The sequence below is a fragment of the Pseudonaja textilis genome, chromosome 1 (genome assembly GCF_049901715.1).
Source record: "Pseudonaja textilis isolate UNSWEBS1 chromosome 1, rPseTex1.2, whole genome shotgun sequence".
Lineage (NCBI taxonomy): Eukaryota > Metazoa > Chordata > Lepidosauria > Squamata > Elapidae > Pseudonaja > Pseudonaja textilis.
This window is the reverse complement of record NC_141990.1, coordinates 47,510,603-47,532,288: the sequence shown is the minus strand read 5'-3', so window position 1 is coordinate 47,532,288 and position 21,686 is coordinate 47,510,603. Positions and strand designations below refer to the sequence as shown.

General features: G+C 37.9%; 1 protein-coding gene across 1 annotated transcript in view; it reads right to left on the bottom strand.

Annotated features, from left to right (window-relative positions):
* CENPF (centromere protein F) overlaps nt 1–13,735 on the bottom strand; it is a 30,005-nt gene extending 16,270 nt beyond the window's left edge. The window contains exons 1-7 of the mRNA XM_026695417.2: nt 13,545–13,735; nt 12,313–12,422; nt 12,074–12,165; nt 11,226–11,523; nt 9,399–9,601; nt 8,067–8,183; nt 4,727–4,849 (exon numbers count right to left, since the gene is read on the bottom strand). Of these exons, the coding sequence (XP_026551202.2) occupies nt 4,727–4,849; nt 8,067–8,183; nt 9,399–9,601; nt 11,226–11,523; nt 12,074–12,165; nt 12,313–12,422; nt 13,545–13,687 (1,086 nt within the window). The 5' untranslated portion in view covers nt 13,688–13,735. The remainder of the gene's footprint in view (nt 1–4,726; nt 4,850–8,066; nt 8,184–9,398; nt 9,602–11,225; nt 11,524–12,073; nt 12,166–12,312; nt 12,423–13,544) is intronic.
* Nucleotides 13,736–21,686: the final 7,951 nt, after the last annotated feature.

The following is a 21,686-nucleotide window of genomic DNA, read 5'->3' as shown; positions in this document are numbered from 1 at the left end:
TCAGGGGATTGTGCCAATGTTCTCTCCAGAGGCCCACCTTTGAAAGTATTTGAGCAATTTTTGACATACAAATCCATTATGCTATTTCTTCTTAGGGTAAGCAATATTATACAGACAAGAGAAAAGGTGGCAAAGAAAATCAAGGCGATAAGAGAGGGTCGGGGAAGATAAATGGCTAAAATTAGTTTATACCATCCACCTTCCCTTTTCATACCTTTCTATCTTTACAAAATATACCTGTTGATATTACATATATACTTCGCTTCATACATTGCCTCTTGATGTTTAACAGTTTTGAGAGTAAACAAGTTATTGAGCTGATGGTTATTTTAAAAAACTTTCTTCAAGTACAGTGGTACCTCGGTGCCCGACTGCTTCAAAACTCCTAGCATTTGGTACTTGACACATTTTGACCTGAAAATGTTGTCCTAGTACTAGATGTTTGTTTGGTTCTTGATGTGTTGTGATAGGAAAAAAGGGGGGGGGGGGTGCGCTACAAAAAATGGGCAGGAAGTTGACCATGCCAGAAAAGTTACTGGAAAAAAAAAAGTGGACAGCCACAGAGGACAAACAGGAAGTTGGCCAGACTGGGGAGATCACTAAAATAGGAAAAGGAACAGACCGGGAGTCCTTCCCAGCTGAAACAAAGTCACGTGGCTTGTTTGGCACTCGTCATTTTTAGTACTCCTCATGCGTCCTGGACCAATTAATGATGATTATCTTGGTACCACTGTATGGTCAAAGTCAAGTTTAGGTAGATGGTACATTGAATGGGATTTGCAACTTATAAGAGTTACCATTCAACACTTCCAGAATATAAATATGGCTAATTAAGTTTGCAGGATTTTAAAAAATCAATACAAGTTGTTTAGCCCTGGACTATATACCAAGAAGCAATAAGGCACTATACGCTCCCCAAACTATCCCATTTATCTTGCATGTGTCATCAGCAAGCATATGATTCTCTAAGGTTACTGATCCAAACAGCTCTGGACCCACCTTTCCCAATCTGTTGCAATTCAGGTGGACTAGACTACAACACCTATTTCTCTATCAAGCAAGGACTTGTAATCTAACACATGTAGAGGGCATTGAGTCACCCAAGCAGCTGCTTGAAACTCTGCCACTGGATGTATTTACAAATGAAACTCTGGCATCTGATGTATCTATACTGCAATGAGATCACATCATTCCCCATCAGCTTAAACTAGAATTCCCCAACTTTCTTAGTTCATGGTGTTCTCAGTGTCCCAATAACACTTCTTCCATGGTGCCCTAGGCCAAAGGCTGCCCAAAACACAATTTCACGAATGGATGTCACAACAATCTAAACTATCTTGCAGTGCCCCTGTGTGCTCCAGGGATACTAGCACTATAGTATCCAGGGATACTATAGTGCACATTTTGTGAACTGTGGGCTTAAATACCGTGTTTCTCCAACAATACGCCCTCCACCAATAGGAAGGCCCAGCATGTTTTAGCAGCATAAAATCAAATTAAGCCCCTCCCCCCAAATTAAGGCCTGTATTAAACATGCGAAATGGGGGGAATGGCGGGGGGGCTTGCCGTTAGGAAGTAGTTTTGTTGCATACCCGGATATGGCGCTGCCTGTGTTGACTTTGGCGTTGGGGGGGCACTTCGTATCAGGAGACCTTCCTCCACTGTTGCTTTCCCTTCTCCCTTGCTGCCACGTAGTTTAGAGCAATGCCACGGCGTTTGGCGCAGCTGCACAGCGTTTGGTGCAGCTCCGCACAGCCAATTCTTTTAAACACGACAACCTACTACCGGTACGACAAAGACTCCCCTGCCCGAGAGGGCAGCCCAACCCCATGTGGGGAGGCGAATCTCCTGGGGCCGCAGTGCAGGATCGGCGCACCCTGGGAGAAGCACCCAGCCGCCATTCTTGCCTGGCGCCGGGCAGAGCGCAAAGAGCTTCGCCTGGGATGCCCAGTGCAGCTGACAGGCAGGCCCTCCTGCCCGGCGGCAAAACTCTCACCAAGGCAGCGAGCACCTCCCTGCTGGACCCTCTGCTCATCCCACCCTACATTTGCTAATGTACTTACTGCATTAATTTAGTTCTCAAATATATATCATTCCTTGACATTTCATTATCCTTCCCCTCCAGGTTGAAAGCTTTATTAATATCAACTTTTCTATAATCTATTAACGTTAACAGTTTTAGGGACCTGTCATCTTTGTTGTTTAAAGCCATGCCAGGGGGCGCTGTACTACCCTTCTAGGAAATTTTATTTAAACAGAGCCTTTATCTCAGAATTCTTTATTTTAATTGATTTCTTCTGCAGTATATGTCAAAATGCTCAAGAATTGTTTTAAAAACATGCCTTCCGGTTTGAGCTTCTTCGGCGACAGACCGAAACCTTGTCTCTCCGAGGCTTCGATCTGTGCTTGCCGCTGGAGTGCCCCGAGCCGGCTGGTTTCGGGGCTAAGCCACCCCGTAGAAGTGGTGAAGAGGGGGGAGACTGCCTGCAGGGTTGAGGAGAGCTGCATCTCTCCTCCCCAGCTGGCCATTACTCCCTTTCCCGAAGGCGGTTGTAGCGGTGGTCAGAAATGGCCACCACAAAGAAGAACTTGACCGGAAAAGAATGTGCAGGAGGAAGATAAGAAGAGAAAGTTTTGGTTGACCGAGTCAAACAGCAAAAGCAACAAATAAGGTACCCTGGAATTTAAACTTAACAACATTGTTCCCAAAGAAGATTTTGAAGCTGCGAAGGAGAGAGAGAAGGGAAAGGATTAGGTTTTTTTTCTTCCCTTCCTTATATTGACAGCTAAGAGACTTAAGCAAGAAACTGAAAAAGAAAATCCATTTTGACATTAATAGGCATCTAAGCTGAAAATAAAAGTCAAAGGGATAAATAAAGATTTCTGGACATTTAAAAGTTTTTAAAAGCTGGAAAGGAGCAACAAAAAGAATAGAAGGGCAAGATCTGGAAAAATGGAGGAGACTGCCTGGAATTAAGGAATGGAACTGTAATTAAAAGGAACTTACAGTGACATTTTAACAAGATTCCTCAAAGATACATTTTAATGGAAACTTGGTAACAAAATAATAGAACCCCAGGAAGAGAAAGTGGAAAAAAGAAGCAAGTAGAAACAGCCTTGGATTATTTGGATTACTTGGTGATTTTTGGTTTTTGCATCTAGATGACTAAAATTAACTAGGTGGTTGTTTAAAAGTTTTTAAAATGGTATCACTCTTAGAAGAACTGAAAACGTAACTTAAAAAATGGAAAGAAGACGCACAAGGGAGAAGTTCTTTTGGCTTTGTGTTTCAATTCTTAGAAATGGAGATCTGGAACTATGAGAAGCAACAAGAAACGCTTGTAGAACAAAAAGATTGGGACAAAGAAGAAGCCATCTTTAATGATCAAATAATTTTAAGTGGGGGGTAAAAAGAAAAGGGGGGAAAGAGAGTGAAAGGTTTAAGATTAGAAAAAACAACCCAAAAGAAGAACAATTTGAAAGATAAGTATAATATTAGAAAGCAACAGAAGAGGGGATTACAGATGAGAGAGTTAGAAGTAGGGAGACGACGAGTGGGTAAAAAGGGGAGGGAGAAGAAGAAGGGGAAGAAGGCAAGGAAAAGAAGTTGTAAAAGACAGAAACAAGAAATGGAGAAACAGGGAAAAGATATAAGGATTGTAACCATAAGTCTGTTTAGAGATAATGGGTGAAAATTTAATTGTAAAAGAGAATCTGCAAAGGTACATAAGATAGCTTTGTTATATTACAAGTAGAAATAACTTTAGAAAATATGATGATGGATAAAATATTTATTGTAATGCAGTGGGATGTTTGTTAATAAATAAAGAATTAAAATGATTGAGAGAATTAAAAGGGAACATTTTTAATTATTAGTAATGATTAATAAAAATATAAGTGAGAAATATGGAAAAAAAAGAATTAACTATGGAAAATTTATAAGTGTTCCCAAAGAAGTATGATATTCAATTGAAAAGAAATGTTAAAAATGTTAAGATTTTAATGCATATTAATGATAGAATTGAACTGGAATGGAATGTGTTTTATTTACATACATACATACATACATACATACATACACACACACACACACACACACACACACACACACACACATATATATATATCTTTTTAAGAATATAGTGTCTATTTTAAGAATGTACCAAGCAGAATTCGATTGGAAGTTATGTATTATATTGAATGCTATAATCTTAAAGCTATACATTGAAGCTTAAATAAGAGCTTGAATGGATAAAATTAAAGGATATAAAGGTGTCATACTCTAATTGATAACTACAGGGAAAAATTTGTTTGATAAGAAAAGATATGTGAAATTGTAACAGGACAGACAAAATATAAATATAATGATTTGAATTGAGATAATCAAAACAAAGTTGAGAAAATTAGAAGAGGGGAAAAACTATGTAGAAAATATAAAATGGTAATAAGATATGGAATAGAATATAAAAATGAGCATGAAATTGAGTTTTGTGTCTGTATGAAGAAGTGATAACCTGGGACCATGCTATTTTCAAAAAAGATGTTTTATTTGTATTTTGTTTTTGTGAAAACCCAAATAAAATTTTCAAAAAAAAAAAAAAAGAATTGTTTTAAAAACATTAGGAGGACAGGAAGCTTGGTATCTAAGGATACACTGATGCTTAGATGTTCCATCTTGTTTCATCTGTGCCCTAAGTGCACAATTGCTATTACAATTTTAATTTACCTCATAGTTTTCTTTCAATTCTTTTTCCTTCAACCGCATCATTTGTGTAGCCTCTTCAAGTTGATTTAATTTCTGTGCACAGTCCCTGGCATTTTTTTCAAACTGCTGTTTTGTTGTGAAAATCTATAAATAAAAGATGGAAAGCTTTAATTTGTGGTCATATTGAACAGTACATAATAGAGAAATATTTTTGCTAAAAACAGAAACTCATAGAAAAAGTCCATTAATTTATTTTTTTTTAGAAAAATCCAGCTTTCAAGAAACACAAATCTTTCACCATCAAACATCTGTGTTCCCCAAGGTGTTATATTGGTGGTCCTTGACTTACAAGCATAATTGGAACCAGAAACTTTGTCACTGAGCGAAGCAGTCATTAAGCAAGACATCATGTGACTACCCACAAGACTGCTTCACTCAGCAGGTGTACACATTCCAGACTGTCACTCTAAAGCGATCACATATGTTTTAACTGAACAGAGTCCAGGGTGCCTCAAGGGGATGTTGGAGATTCTGGAAGGCTCCATCAGGAGCTGAAAAATCTTCCTTGCTAAAATCCAGGCAGGATTTTTAGTCCCCGAGGAGAAAAATACTTGTGTGTGGCCTTTTCTGGACCTTCCAGGGCCTCCCCCCATACCCGCTTTTGAGGCACCCCACTCCTTATCTTACTGCATGGACTCTGTTCTTTGCATGAATTTCAGCTCCCTTTTGTCTTTGGCAGCGGCTGAAACAGCTGCCTGCCAGAGGAATTTAATTTCTCTCCAGGGATAGAAGGGTGCGGGAATAGAGCTAAAAGCTTCAGGCTTTCAAACCATTTCTATACCCCTCTAAAGGAGTTTAGCTCCTCTTCTGTGCACAGAAAGAAACTCCTTTGATGAAGTGCAAGACAGCAAAAATTTCTGCAACCTGTTGAAGGAACTCAGCTCCTCTTAGGAGGCAGCTCTTTTAGCCAGCCATTAAAAGCACCAGGTAGCAGCAGCTTGCAACCTTCATTGTTGGCTTCCCATTGACTGTCTGTTGAAGTCGGCAGAAAAGATTGTAAATGACCGTGGGGCATTTGGCAACTAGTTATAAATGCAAAATAATTGCCACGCACCCATATTGAAATCAAAGGAATACAGTAGTAATGGTGGTGCTACATTTTGCAAAGTCATAATAATTATAGTCTATTGTTAAACGAACAGTCATAAATCAAGTACTACCTGTAATTATACCTGGATCACATCTGAAAACATAAATGATGGAGAAACTGTACAGAAATAAGAATTTTAGGGCTGAGAGTCATACATTTATCAGCCCAGGTTGGGTGTTCACTATTGGTTCAAAATTTAGAAATCATGGAACAGCCAGAGTCGCATAACAAAAACCATTTCTGTCCAGAAACAATGGACAGCTCTAGATTCTTCAAAAATTAATTTGTAGCTATACTTTAAATTAAAATATTGCAGAAGTCATGATATATTCCTATATAAAATGTTATACTTGTTACAAATTAGTAAGATCTTATATGTACTGTGTATAAAATCTAATGCTTCCTTTTCCTTCAGTCATTTTAGCAAGGTTTCAAAATATTTCAACGCTCACAATTAAGAAAATAAATTTGCAAAACAATTCTAGTACTAGAAGAAAGAAAATGAAAAATAATCTTTCTAGCAAAAAACATTTTTCATTCACTTAAGGCAATATCAAATGACACATTTAGACTAAACTATTCATCTTGTCCCTGATATTCACCAAAATGTGTGTGTTTGACATCACATTCTAGTAAAAATAAAATAGATGTTTTCCAACATCTGTTGTTGATCACTGTCAACAAATACATGGATTGTGCATATGCACAGGAATTTACTTTTGCTTGTGATATCTAATGCAAAGATAATAAATGGGCCTAAAAATGCCTAATAGAATATATGTGCATATATATATATATATATATATATATATATATATATATATATATATATATATATATATATATATCAATAGCAGTTAAACTTATATATTGCTTCATAGTACTTTACAGCCCTCTCCAAGCACTTTACAGAGTCAGCATATTGCCAACAATCTGGGTCCTCATTTGACCGAACTCATGAAGGATGGAAGGCTGAGTCAATCTTGAGTAGGTGAGAATCGAATCGCTGGCATTCTAACCACTTTGCCAGTGGCCCCCAACCTTTTTTGTGCCGCGGCCCGGTACCGGCATCACAAAATGATCCAAGGCACACATGGCAAGGCGAGCCGAGCGACCGGCCAAGCCAGCCGTCCCCCGCTTCTCCCCGCCACCTTCAACTCCTCCTTTGTACCTGTGTCGATGGGCTTCGCGATGGCTTCAGGACGGTCGCTTGGCTCGCCTTGCTATGCGTGCCGATGCCGGTATGTTTTGTTTGAAGCCGCCCCCCCTTCGATGAAACTAAGGCGCAAGGATTCCTTCAGGAGCCAAACGCCGCTTTCCAACTGGAAAAGCTCATCGGAAGCACTTTCTCATCAAAACAAGATGGCGGTGCCCAGCAAACCGGTGGCCCGGTAGAAAATGTTCCACGGCCCGGTACCGGTCAGGGGCCCAGTGGTTGGGGACCCCTGCACTATGCCACCAAAGCTCTTATAAGGCCATAACTGTATAATTTTTGGAATTGAGTAAATATTCCTGCTAATGCTACAGACTATTTGCAAAACCAACACCAGCATTTTCCACTAATACTTATCTGGAAACTTTTCTACATGTGAGAGGCAAAAGCTGACACAAAACTGAATGTATTTAAAATTGCTAGTTAGTCTGTTATACTACCTACACCAACCTATGGACACATGGGCTTTCAAACCACATTCTTTGTTGGGACAATTCTGTCTACTCCTGTAAATTCCAGATGACTAGAACTCTGACATCAGGAAATGAAGAATGCTGATGAACATGGAATATTTTCTCTTATAAACATTAAATTTTAAAACCAGAAGTTCTCAAAAGATTAGATTTCCCAGGTTTCCCCTGTTAACTATTCAAATATTATTTTTCAATTAAGAAAGCATATGCTTCCTTCAATGTCTTCTCTATTAAAGCTTCAACCAGTTGCTGAGGAAGTCTACCTTCCCCAGCGAAATTTTTTGCTGGAAATTGACAAAAAAAGACAGCAAACCGCAATCATATCACCATAGGATGCTGCAACCAGTTGTAAAGGGGACCTACCAGTAGTTGCCAAGTGTCTGAATTCTAATCACATGACCATGGTGGTGGTGCAATAGTCATAAATACAGGCTGTGTCTCACCTTTTCCAAGGTCATCATAACTTTGAACCATTGTTAAATGGTTGTAAGAAGCGCCACCTGTAACTATAATGCGGCATCTCACCTCTTGGTCCTTATCCTTAATCTTCTGTTGTAAAGCACACTGTGTACTTTCAAAATTTTGCTTCTGACAGTTTAGCTCATTTGAGAGTCCTCTGAACTTTTTCTCCTTTGCTGTAAGCTATAAAGAGAGAACATAAAGGTAACATAGATAGGGAATATTTCTGGTACTCATCTGGTAAAAGAAAAAAAAAACAGCCAGAGTGATGTGATGGCTAATGCAGAGAACTAGGATCTAATCTACAATCTATAATGGAAGCTCACTGACTTTGGCTAATTATGACGTCTCAGAGCATTGTTGCTATGGAGCAATATTATAGATGGAAATGCTACACACTATAGTTTGAACTCCTGAAATAAAGGCAGAAAGACCAACAGTTAATAGCAATAGCATTTAAACTTATATGCCGCTTCACAGACCTCTTTAAGCAGCTTACAGGGTCAGCATATTGCCCCCAACAATCTGGGTCCTCATTTTACCAACTTCAGAAGGATGGAAGGCTGAGTCAACCTGGAGCTGGTGAGAATCGAACTGCCAAACTGCTGGCAGTCAGCAGAATTAGCCTGCAGTATTGCCTTCTAACCACTGTGCCACCATGGCTCTAATGAAGTAAAAGATGAATATATACAGGTAGTTCTCGATTTATAACAATTGTGTGCAAAATTTAGGCTGTTAAGCAAGACAGCTGTTAAGTGAGTTTTGTCCCGTTTTACAACCCTTCCTCCCACAGTTGTTAAATGAATCACTGCAATTGTTAAGGGAATTCTGTTTCCCCGTTGACTTTGATCACGTGAGTCTGGAACCCTGCAACCACCATAAGTATGAGCCAGTTGCCAAGTGTCTGTATGTTGATTATGTGACTGTGTAGACTGTGCAACAGTCGTGAGTGTAAAAAATGATCACAAGTCACTTTTTCAATGATCAAATGGTCACTAAATGTTTTAAGTTGAGCATTACCTGTATTTATGGCTGGAAAGGGAAAGCAAGGAGGCCAATACAATAAAAACTGAAGTTTACTTTTCCTATCAGGGTAAGAACATCTTGAGAAACAGCTGAGATTTGCAAGTATTATTCAAAACAATTCAGCGTAAGTGCAGTATAAACATTGGTCCTCTCTCCTCCCCAAGCAATTAGGGTTAGGAAACCAATTAGGGTTAGTAAACTGTATGGGTACAGTTTATGCAAATCCTCTCTAAGAAACACAGCTCATGCAGACAAATAATTATCATATATATAATATAATATGTTATGTTTAACTCAATTAGCATTGGTCTTGCATGCATACAAGAGTTTTTGGAATTTTAAAAGGTTCCAAGATTTTAAAAAGCAGATTACCTGATCAGTCGTTTGATCCAGTTGTATACTAATTTTAACTATTTCATTTCTAGCCTTGTTCAGAGCTTTCTCTTTTTCTGTTAATTCCATCTGCATCTTTTCCACTTGTAGCTGAGCATCCTGAAGCTTCATCACCTTTGCTTTCATGTCTTGTGTCTGAATTTGTAATTTATTTTCTTGTTCCCGAATTCTGCACCTTAGCTCTACATATAAAAAATTATACGCATAAAATATAAGTACAGTATACCTTGATACATGTTGGATTTCTTCACAGGCAGAACCTATACTGCTCCTGAGCAGTGGTACCTAATTTAAGGCCCTCAGAATATAGAAGATCTCTTAATATCCTTACCAAATTATGTCATGATTTGGTCACAATACATCAAAAAGAGGAAATCATTAAATCCCCAATTGGAAAGGGATCCTATTAACTATATTTAATTTTAATTAAATGAAAATGCAAACAAGAATAGTTTTTGTCCTAGCTTGTGCCACGGGTTAGGGACATGATCTTTCAAAAGCCTAGTATAATCTCAGCCAAGAAAAACCTGTGTAACCCCATTGAAGGAAAACTCTGCATGTTATTTCTGTGAAAATGATACATCAGTTGTTACAGTTTCCATGACAAATTCTGGCTTGAAACCTTTCCTTTCCCCTAGACCAAGACCATTATTCCAATACTCAGTATAAATCATAACATTTTCTTGTAATGTTCTTATCCTCTAGCAGCAAATTAGGCATAAATGATCAATTTCAGCTAGGAAGCCACATTTCATCTTCCCATTGTATAGCAACGAATAATATTAGCACTTTACTGTGCTGACATTTTTGGATCAATTTCTTTTGGTGCTGGGGAATTAAGGGACATAGGATTAAGGTCCCCATTCTGCCTCTTAGTCCCATTCAAAATGACAAAAAATATTGTTTTGGGAAAAGATGATTTTGAAAGAGGGTATTACAGGTCTAGGCAGCCCCTAAAACTCTGAAGCTTTATTTTATATTATTTTAAATGTTCGTGCTCTCCCTTCAAAGTGTGATATTTGAGTCCTGCCCACTCTATGGAACTCAAGAGATTGGATACACTCTTCTCTTGTTTTATGAAAAAATGTATTTTTTCTTTCTAGCATTTTATTTTCACAAATGTTGGGTCTTCTTTTTTTTCAGATCAACCAAGTGTTTATCCATTGATTGCCAGGAATTGCCAACCAGTTTGTCACCCAGCCAGCTTTCATGACTAAGGTGGGATTACAAATCAGTCTCCTAGGTCCTACCGTAGCACCTTTACTGCTAGCCAAAGTGGCTGTCTATTGCAGAAAAATGATTGCATTGTCAAATATATCAGGGGTCCCCTACCACTGGGCCGTGGACCGGTACCGGTCCATGGAACATTTCCTACCGGGCCACCAGTTTGCTGGGCGCCGCCATCTTGTTTGACGAGAAAGTGCTTCCGGGTGAGCTTTTCCGGTTGGAAAGTGGTGTTTGGGTGCTGAAATAATCCTTGCGCCTTAGTTTCATCGAAGGGGGGGGGGGCTTCAAATGAAACTAAGGCGCGAGGATTCTTTCAGCACCCAAGGCATGGCGAACCGAGTGACCGTCCCGAAGCGAAGCCCATCGACAAAGGTACAAAGGAGGAGTTGAAGGTGGCAGGGAGAAGCGGGGGACGGCTGGCTGGCCGGTCGCTCGGCTCGCTTTGCTTTGTCATGCGTGCTGATGCCGGTACCGGGCCGCGGATCATTTTGTGATGCCGGTACCGGGCCGTGGCACAAAAAAGATTGGGGGCTACTGAAATATATGAAGAATAAGTTGCTTATAATATTTTTTAAATACCTTGGTTCTGAGTTTCCAGTTGTTGAATGATTGAAGAGTCCTGGCTGCTGTTGGAGACATTGCAATTAATGAAATCTTTCTTGGTTAATTTTATAATATTAGGACTAGGAGTTACTGCAGATTCCAAAGGAAATGTTGATTTGGTTGACCCACTGTTAGTAGGAGTTTCTTGATGGCTGGACAAAGGGTGGCTTGGAGTTTGCTCTTGTTGCCATGAGAATACAGATGAGGAAGCTTGGTGCCGAGCAATTTCTCTACGGGTTAAATTACCTTCTGAATGCAAGGCATTAGTTTTCTTCTAAAAGTAAGAGAGAAAATGGACTTAATAAAGAAGATGCTTCAGTAGAGAATAATTAAAAAAACAACTTAGTTTTGGATTTTAAGTTTTCACATATGAACGACTTGAAGTCATCTGCAGTCCTCCACTATCCTATTCCATCCCCCTTAGCAGGGCCAACATTTTCACCCAGATTTTAGGTATGAGAGATTAGAACAATGAATATACAAAAGAGATGTCTTGAATCATGCAGAAATCCCCAACCCTCCTTCACAAATTAAATTTATTTTCTGTTTAGGTAAGGATGTAATTGATATCTGATAAAATTAAATTTAGCCCATTAAATTATTTTCATAAATTTACAATTTATCAATTCAAGGTTATTATAAATTGCAAAAGACTGAATAATTAGCCATGTATTGTCTCCTATGATTGATTACTAACATTAGCAAAGATACATTATTCACTTATTACCTCTAATCTGACTTTAAAATTATGTATTAATCATGATTCCTTTCTTATTTCAAATCAGTTAGTAGGTATGGATACCACACAGGTTTTAAAGTCTTACTTGACTTGTCATGCTCTTTGGTTCTGCCTCCAGGGGTTTTCCTTCTTCAATTTCATTGCAGAATTTTCTTTCACGTTCTTGGATTTTTGAAACTATTAATATTGAACAAAAATGTCACAATAAACCTTTTACGATAAAAAGGATGAAGATATTGAATTGAGATGCTTTCAGTAAAGAATAAATTATATCTGTAAGATTCCCAGGGGAAAAATATACATATATACATGTATCTCTTATACCATTGCAGTTTGTTGCTGGAGAACCAGTGTTGCTTCTCTGTGGTGTGTTTTCAAAAGATGTCTCTCCATTGGCAAAGGTCTTGGGTTGTTTTTCCAGTTCAGATTTGTATCTATTTTTGTTAGTGAAAGGGACAGAAATTTAGGATAGCAACAAAACAATTTAAGGTTGAATTTAAACTGACTGAATTTCAAGGAACACATTAAGAAATTACTTGTACCAGTGAATTCAGTGTAAAACATCAATAATATTTTACCTCAAATATAGAATATTACAGGCTTTCAATTTAATACTGCCTTCCTTCATTGCATTATAATTTGGATCCAGACCACTTTATCCTACTCGGAACAAAAATATATACTGTGTGTGCGTGTGCACACACACATATAATTATTATTAAAATATTTTTATCCAAATGCTCAGTTTGGAATGCTAAGCCCCATTTTTTTCAGAGCTAATTTTAGATAGACTGGATAGTATAATTTCCCAGGAAAATGTTCCTATTTGCAAAAATAAAACAAAGCTGAAAAAGGGTATTGTTTTATGTAATTCATTAGTAACTAAAAAAAAACATTAAAGAGATTTTCTACTTTAGAACAAAGGCCAATCTAATCAGTATTCCATTCAAAGTGTAAACTACATGCTTATGAAATGACCGTAAGTTGGACAGAATACCCTCCAGCTTTGGTTTTCCCAAAAATGATCTTGAGAAGCACATTGTCACTGCTACTAGAAGGAAAACATAGCCAACATAATTAGGATCCATTAATAGCTTTGTCCTCCATCAATTTATCCAATCACTTCTTAAAGCAGTGGAAATTGGTGGCCATCATTCCAACTTATTATAGCAATTTGAATAGATTAATGATGGACTCGGTGTCTCCTTTTGTCTTGATTCATTCTACAAGCAGTTATTATCAGAAAGACAGAAGTCTCTCTTCACTTTCCTCTTACCATGTATAATTTTAGATACTGCTATAATGTTCCTTTTTTATATAGGTTTTAAGTTAAAAGCTTCCAAATATTTTAACTTTTTATGATAAATGAGTAGCTTTGCCCTCTAAATGAATATTGTTCCAATCAAACCAAGTGCCTTTAATGGAATAAGATTGGATTTGGAATTTCCTTTGTCACTATTGCTAAAGACACAATGGCAACGGTTTTGGTTCTGGCTAACCAATGCAACTGTGCAACCCATTCCTATTTACTCTTTTCCTTAAAAAAAGATGTTCACCTTTTAAAGTCTTGTTCTAGACTTTCAACCTGTTTCTTGCTTGAAATGAGCTGTCCTTCTTGAAAGTTAATTTGTGATTCTTTCATCTGCAATTCATGAAAAAGTTTCTGCCTGGTTTTCTCTAGGTTATCACAAAGTTCCATCAAATTCTGGTTTTCTCTCTTCAAGGTTGCACCTTCATTTTTTTCCTTATCAACCTTAATAAAAGAAAAATAAAGAATCCATGAGCATGTAACCACAGATTCTAAGTTCCTATTTCATAGGGCTGCCAATCTGAGCTGCAGCAATATGGCTGTTGGAGATCTGAAATTGCATACATATCTTTGTTGCCAACTAATATATATCCAGTTTTGGTAGACTTATATTTTATGGAAATGTAACAGTAGGCTTCAGTTTTTTATAATATTTGATTCCTATTTCATGGCATAGATAACCATCTTTGGGCACTAAACCAGCCTGCCCAAGTCCCCAAGAGCTAAACCAGGTATGAACTAGCTCTACTTCTCTTTCTGCAAATTAAAATAAGAAAAAGAGAAAAAAATATTATCCTTACAGTTTATAAAAAGAGAGACATTCTTTCACATCCCTCCAGGTACCAAGCTGCCTTTCCCATCGCATAAAACCCCTGTATTTTTCCCCACTAAGATAAAACAGCATACAGAGAATCAATAGGATGAAAAATGAACAATGCTGAAAGGAAATTTAAGCAGGTCTACTACTCTTCCATAATATATGAGTCTGACTCAGTCTTCTTAGGCATTTTTGTTTTAAAAATCAGATGAAAGTAGAAAACTATGTTATACTTACCTCAGCTCCTAGATATTTACCACTATCTCAAGGCTCCATAAACCTTTTGCTCTGGTCCTTAAGCCTTCCAAATGTCGCATACAATTTTAATTTTTAATGCATGTGAATTCATTTCCATTACTATATCCAAGGAAATTGAACAAATAAGGTTTTCATTCTTGTGCCACCCATATGACTTATGAGCCAAGGGTTGCCTTTGACCAGTTTAAATATTGTGGGTTAATTTTTTTGAACACCAAGTTAACTTTAACTGGAGCTACACAAAACACAATAAAAAAGGAACATCCCTTTTAATGTAAAATAAAATTTCTTTTTAATAGAAGGGGTTTTTTTTCAAACAGAAACACTGGAATACATGCTCCCAAATATAAAGAATTGGAACTACGTTCTGTTGTTTCCCTACATGAAGATACCAACAGATTGTGGTGTATGAATACTCTATTAAATTTTGCCCTTTTAATTTCCAAGAATGGGCAACACTTTGGGTGACTCTGGTTACCATGCTTCTTTTTCCTCAGGTAACAGCTAGTTATGAAATAAAGACCTAAAAGCAGACACCAACCTGTCTGCTTTTAGTATCAAGCTTTTAATCAACACAAGACTTATGAGAAATGTGATAATGGTATTTTTTTCAAAAAGTGATGTGCTATATAGTAATTATGCTACCTTCTGCTTCTGTTTTTCCAAAGCTGCCTCCAGAGATTCCAACTGAAATTGCCTTTGCTGACGTTCCTTTTTAAATTTCTCAGCTTGACTTTCAAGGTCATGAATTTTCTGAAGGACTCTGATAGAAAGACCCTCTTTCCACTCTTCCACAACCCAGCTCATGTCGCCGGATTTCACTTTCCTAATAAGAGAAATTATAAAATGGAGAAATAAGTTATTTATCAGTATCTAAAAGTATACACATGACTAAAATGAAGCATAGATGTATTTCAAATCACACAGGAATTCATTTTTTCATATGAATTAATCTCATTGAACTACATGGGATATAGTTTTGAGAAAGATTCATACAAAATCCATTCTGCTACCTATGAGATCAGATAGGAAGGGAAGTCAGGATCATGTAACAGGCAGGATCATTGGATTGTTTTTTGCACACAGGCAATTCCATTTGGTTTTATTCCAGTTTCTTCTTTTGCCAGAAATAGCTAGGTAAGCATTCTGATTGTTGTCTTATTTCCTTTCCCAGTTACATTTCTGTAACTATTTGGTATTAGTTTAACAAAGAGTTTTCTTTTGGGGCAATAGTATTCCTAAGAGTTTTGTTAGCTGCTTCCCTGAACTATTTATTCAACATTGATTATGCTCTGCCTGCATATTTATAAATAGTAATATTATAAAACATCAATAACCCTCCAGAGACCTCCTAAGAAAAACTAACTTGAGGAAGAATAGCACTTCTACAAGGCCTCAATACATGTAGAAGTGGTCCATATACAGCAATATTTATTTTAATTAAGAACATTTATATGGCTACCCAAATAAAATGCAAAAGTCATCTTCCAAGTTCATGGAATTGTATTTCTCTCCTCAGGTAATCTTAGGTATGTTTCCCACAACATAATGCAATAATAATAGAATGACTGTAAGCTTCTTGAAACCAGATTTTATTCAGATCTTGCCTTGTCAATTGTGGATTCTTATAAACCAATAAAATACAAGAAGTAGCAATATATTTTTATTTAACAATCAAGTGTGCATACAAGTTAAATATCAGAGTAGTGCTCCTAATACAGAGTACATGTTACTTCTGTTGCCATTCTGACTATATTTCTTGGCTCCTAAAATCCTTCATCCATTTCCAGTAAAATTCTCTACACATTTTTAGCCCTTACTTTCAAATCTATCAATAACTTTGTCTACCCTCTTCTAAATGTGTCTTATCTACTTCTCCATGCTAGGTTCCATCCTTATGTCCTGCTGGTTGATGGAAATATCTGTCAGGCCAGGGCCTGGTGTTAGGTTGATGCTATTTCTCTGCTTCTTTGGCCTGTGCCTCCCATCAAATTAACTTTAGATTGTGTAACGTAAGGTCCACCTTAACATCCCTAAATATCTCCCAGCTTTTAGGATTACTGTACTGCAGAAGCCTGACAGTTATCTGCATAGCTCCATGAGTAGCAAACTGCCATGGTGTAAGGGGAATTTAGTCTAGTTTAGTTTAGTTTATTGTCATTGCACCTTGTACAATAATATTAAATACCATCTTCAGTGTACATTATGATTAAAAAATAAACACAAACACACATCTTTCACATTCTATACATTGAATTGAAAACCCCTGATATCGCATTAATATTGCACTATCCAGTAGAATTCAATAGAGTTACTGCCTTGGGATAGAAGCTGTTTTTCTTCCTTTAGAGCAAGGGTCTTCAAACTTGGCAAGTTTAAGACTTGTGGACTTCAACTCCCAGAATTCCTGAGCTAACATGACTGGAAGAGGAATTCTGGGAGTTGAAGTCCACAAGTCTTAAACTTGCCAAGTTTGAAGACCCCTACTTTAGAGGAAGGAAGGAGTGAACCCTTAAGTGATGATTTGGAGGAAAAACAATTCGGTCCTGAAAAAAAGTGGAAACTGTGAAAAGGACATTAAAAATAGCCCATGCTTTTATTTAGTATAAGATGGGCTAGAAAGAAATTTGGGCAGACTTTTAATAATGCCACATCAACACAATACAGTTCCTGGAATCCCTGCCCTGCCTGTTTCTGTTTATCTCAAATGACTGACACCTACAGATTCTACCTCCTTTATCCATTTTCAGTTCCTTATCATATCAATATTCTCCCCCGCTACTTTTCTCTTGACAATGCAGAGAAAACAGCAACTCTAACTTAAATGCACCTTTATATGAGAAATATGAGTTCATTCCTCACCTTTCCCACCCAAGAATCCAGCAACGCTCCAAATTCTTTTTCACTTTATTTTCCTCGAGCGCCGATACACATTCGAACTTGCCACTTTTCTCCCTCGAGTCCTCGGGAAGCCGAAGCCACCTAAGGACGATTGGTCAGCAATTGAAAATAATCTTGCCTCGCATTCTTCGGTTGCACCAATAGGAATCGTCCGAACCGTGCTGCCTGGATTGTTTTTCAAATCTCATTGGCTACGAATTCGAAAAGTTGAGAGATGATTGGCTGAAGGCAAAAGAGTGCTGGGAGCTCGTGTCGTAGTCTTGCAACGTTTTCTCTACAGTATACCGTAAGACTTTGACGGCACGCAGCTTGGAAGGCTGAAGGAATTGGTAGCCCCGTTATAGCCCAACTGAATTCTGATGACTTTTCAGGTGACTTTTGAGCACGGAGTGGCTTGCATAGCAACGAGACAAAATTATTACCGCAGTATGGGGGAGCCTGTTTTGGGGAACTTCTAGCTCCCATTATTAATATTACCAAAAATATAATTATCGGAAATCAAGCGGGAAGCGGGAGGCAGAAGGCAAGCTTATTAAAAGCGTCCAAGTTTCTCTTTCTTCATTGTAGCCTAAGGCACAACTCAACGTGAAGCAAATAAAAGTTCTTCATAAAGTATGTATTTTAGAGCAGCGGTGGGGCAATCCAGCACTGTGCAGTTCACAAAAATAAATTAGAGCTGTCTTATAGGAACTGCCAAAATCACTGGATAATAGAAATGACAGAAAATCGTAACTCACTGCTCCCATCTAGTGGTAGTCTTATTTTTGCAGTCTAAAATGAAAGTAAATGAATTCCTTCTGGAGATGGTCTGTGCAGTCCCCAGAATTTGACAACTTGATGCCATATAACCAGGTAAGGATCAACATTTGTTGACTTGTTATACTTGCCAATTCTCCCTGGTCAGGTTAATTGACATCAGTGCTTGAAACGAGAGAGGAGATGTCAAAAGTGGAAAATGAAGGACTCAGAAAGAGGCAAGCTGTGTAAAGCAATTTTATTTTATGTATATTTTTAATTTCCTTCAAGAAATTTAAGAAGGCAAAATTGTTCCTTATTCACCACCCCCAATTTCCCCCTCACATTTATCCTGTGACCTCAAGGAGATTCCTGTACTACACAGGAGTTGGGAATCTCCAAGTTCATTTTCACTCTGAAATGGTGATACCCAGAGAATTGCATGACTAAAGGAGGAGTGTGAACGTAGTCCTGATTCACAATTCTGGTATATCCATATCTTGCTTAGGAGGAGAACTCTGCAAGCACAAACATCTTAGTACCTTCAGTCAAAGAGGGACTGTTTCCAGCTGTCATGGCCAGGGATAAAGGTACAAAGGCACATAGAAATTATGCATTTACCACATAATTTGCTGTAAATTTGTCCTTAAGAGGCCTAGCTGCTTCAAGTCTGCTACCCAGGTCCAATGTCTACTTCCCAGGTTATATGTGGAAGTTACATGATTCAGCACTGGTGCAGATACTTTACATGCAAAATCAGCATGGATATCTATGCCTCATTATTTCTTGGATCAATTTGAATGCTATTCTGAAGTTGCAATTATTAAATATGAGGCAGCCTAGCTATAGCATTGCCAGCAATGTACAACACCAGTTTTTGGACGTTGCACTGGTTTCCAGTAGGCTTCCAAATATAATTAAAAATACTGGTTGTAAATTATGAATCTCTTGGCATCTGCGTATTTACAGGACTACTGATTTAGGTAGACCCAATCTAATTCATTTAGCCCTGAGGAGCATGTTGATTCTTCGTCTTCAATGAGATCAGAGGGGACTAGACTACAGGTAGTCCTTGGGTTATGATGGCAATTGGGAGTGGCATAAGCAATGTAGGCATAAAGGTTGACATAATATATTTGTGTTGCTTAGTCACAGCAATCCTGGCAGTCTCGATTGCTATCATAACCTCAAGGTGTAAGAGTTGTTAAGTATGAAGTGGCAGGAGTCCCAGGTACGAGAACGGGATGCTATGGGGGAGACCATGGGAAGCCCAGTGTGAGTTGGTGGAGGCTATGGGCAGATGGGTATGCTACATGCAGAAACATCTAGCTGGAACAACTAGCAATCTTCCCTGCTGGCTTCCCCATTGACTTTGCTTGTGGGAAACCAGCAGGGAAGGTCACAAATGGTGATTAAGTGATCACAGTTCCCTGCAGCATCGTAATTGTTAGCCAGGCACCCAAGTGTCTGAATTGTAGTCATGTGATCCTGCCTTGGCTAGATCTTAGAGGACATTCAGTGCTGCAAATCGACATAAGTCAAAGACTGTGGTTTATAAGGAGATTTGGATGACAACTTGTTTTATAGTTTTCTGAAGGGTAATGAAAAGTCTTCTGTAGCAAGAACTTGTTATAGTCACTCTGACACCTTCATGTCCTTGAGGTAGGGGGCTGTTTTGTGAATTTTATGTGGCTATAAATGGCAGAGCATTTACAATCACAGCAGTATAAACTACTGCAAATAAATAAATACATAAATCACCGCAGAAAATACCTGTGTGAGATTTGGCAACATCAAACATTTAATACAATGAGAACCTTTCAGTATGAAAGGGAGATAAATTCCTAGTTATTGGATTTGTTATTGCACTTTTATTGCTGGAAAGAATGCTAGTATTTGTTTTCCTTCCTTGGGTGCCAAGATAATTACATTGGCCTTAAGTATTCTGAGTAGACAGGTTGCGGGGTTGTTGGTTCAAATTATAAACATATTGATTATTCTGTAACTGATTGTCAGAGTGGTAAATTTCATCTGAATTGTTGAAATCTCAGAGTAACTTTTCAATTCTTGCCACTAGGTGATCCCCTTTTACACAGAAAATCTATACTGTTATCTGTGCCTTTGGGGAAAAAAAAGCAAAAACTTTCTAAATGGATTTGCATTTTTAAATCCTTGACATTCTATATAGCCCCCACCTTGCTTTGTTGGAAGTTAAAACCCACTCCTCTCCTAGAAAAATGAAATATTTTAGGATATATTAAAAAGGCAGAATATTTCCCCTAAAAGAGAAGTAGAAACTTAGAGAGGCAGAAACTCAGCCCTGCAACCTTTGTTAATGAGCCATTAAGGCCTGGTGCAGTCTATTCTACATAACAAATATCTACCTCTTTCAGGCATTTAATTAGCCTTCATTGCATCACCCACCAAGTTTCAACCAAACTTCACACACAGACACCCTAAAAAGCTAGCTATGACCTTTGACAACAACCAATCAGGGAACTCTTCCTGTGCCCTAGGAAGTTCAAAGCCAGAGAGGGCATAAAACCCAGGGACTCTCAGCATCTGCCCTTTTCTTTGCCCAAGAGCTCCAAGGCATTAATCAATAAACTTTCTTTCCAAGCAACTTCCATGATTCCAGTGTCTTTTTCCCCACTTGGAACTGAACCCAGAAGGATATTTCTTTCAACATCTTATTATAACATTAGACCTCAGCAGAATCTGAATTTTAATATCTCTTAGAAAGGATGAGTTAAATATATGCTGGTACTCTTAATTCAGCAGAAAGTCTAATAATATTGCTGCATAATCAAAGTTTAAAGTTTTATTTAAAAAAATAAAAATAGGCTGTATTTTACTTTTACATGTAATATTTTTGTGTTTCTTTCTCTCAGATGACATAATTACATTTATTTATAATATACTGTAGGTAATCTCTGTCTTAAAATTTTGTGAGGAACAAACTTTTGTATTAAGAATTAATTGGATGCACAGTACATATTGTTATATACAAGAAGGAAAAGGAGGTGATCTTTATCCTGCAAGCTGAATGTGCCCCTCTCTTTATGCCAATTGATACAAGTGTTTTTATCTATTTTCTGCATTGCTTGGTTGGCCATCTACTTTTGGTGAGGCAGGGGAAGAAGGACAGACTGGAACTCTACTGAACTGGGAGGGAAGAAGAGAGAGAGAGAGAGAGAGAATGAGGCAAGGCATCCATTACTTCCAATATTCCTGCCATTAGCAAGATGATCAGTGATCTGTTGTACAGTTGCACTGAAGGAAGTGGTTTATAGTTTTCCCTGCTACCTATGATTATGTATGCTGTCTACAATATTTGTATGCATGAGTAGCCATAGATGTGATCTATCCAGGTATGTGTATATGCAAACCCCTGAAAATATGGCCTGTAGCCACGACAAGTTGGCCATGGTGAGACGGCTGATGTAAGTCAGCTGTGGCGAGATGTCCTATTCTGGACCTCTGATCCTTGACTTGAGAGCAAGTATGATCTTCAGAACCAAAAGACTGTAAAAAAATAGCACAGTAAGGGGAAATACTTCTACTTGTATTTACACTTGTAATATTTAAAAGCTTGAGATGTCTTTTATAATGGGTTAAAGTAGATACAAAATTTAATTGTAAATGAGGCACTTCAAACAAATGCATACTGAGATTGTG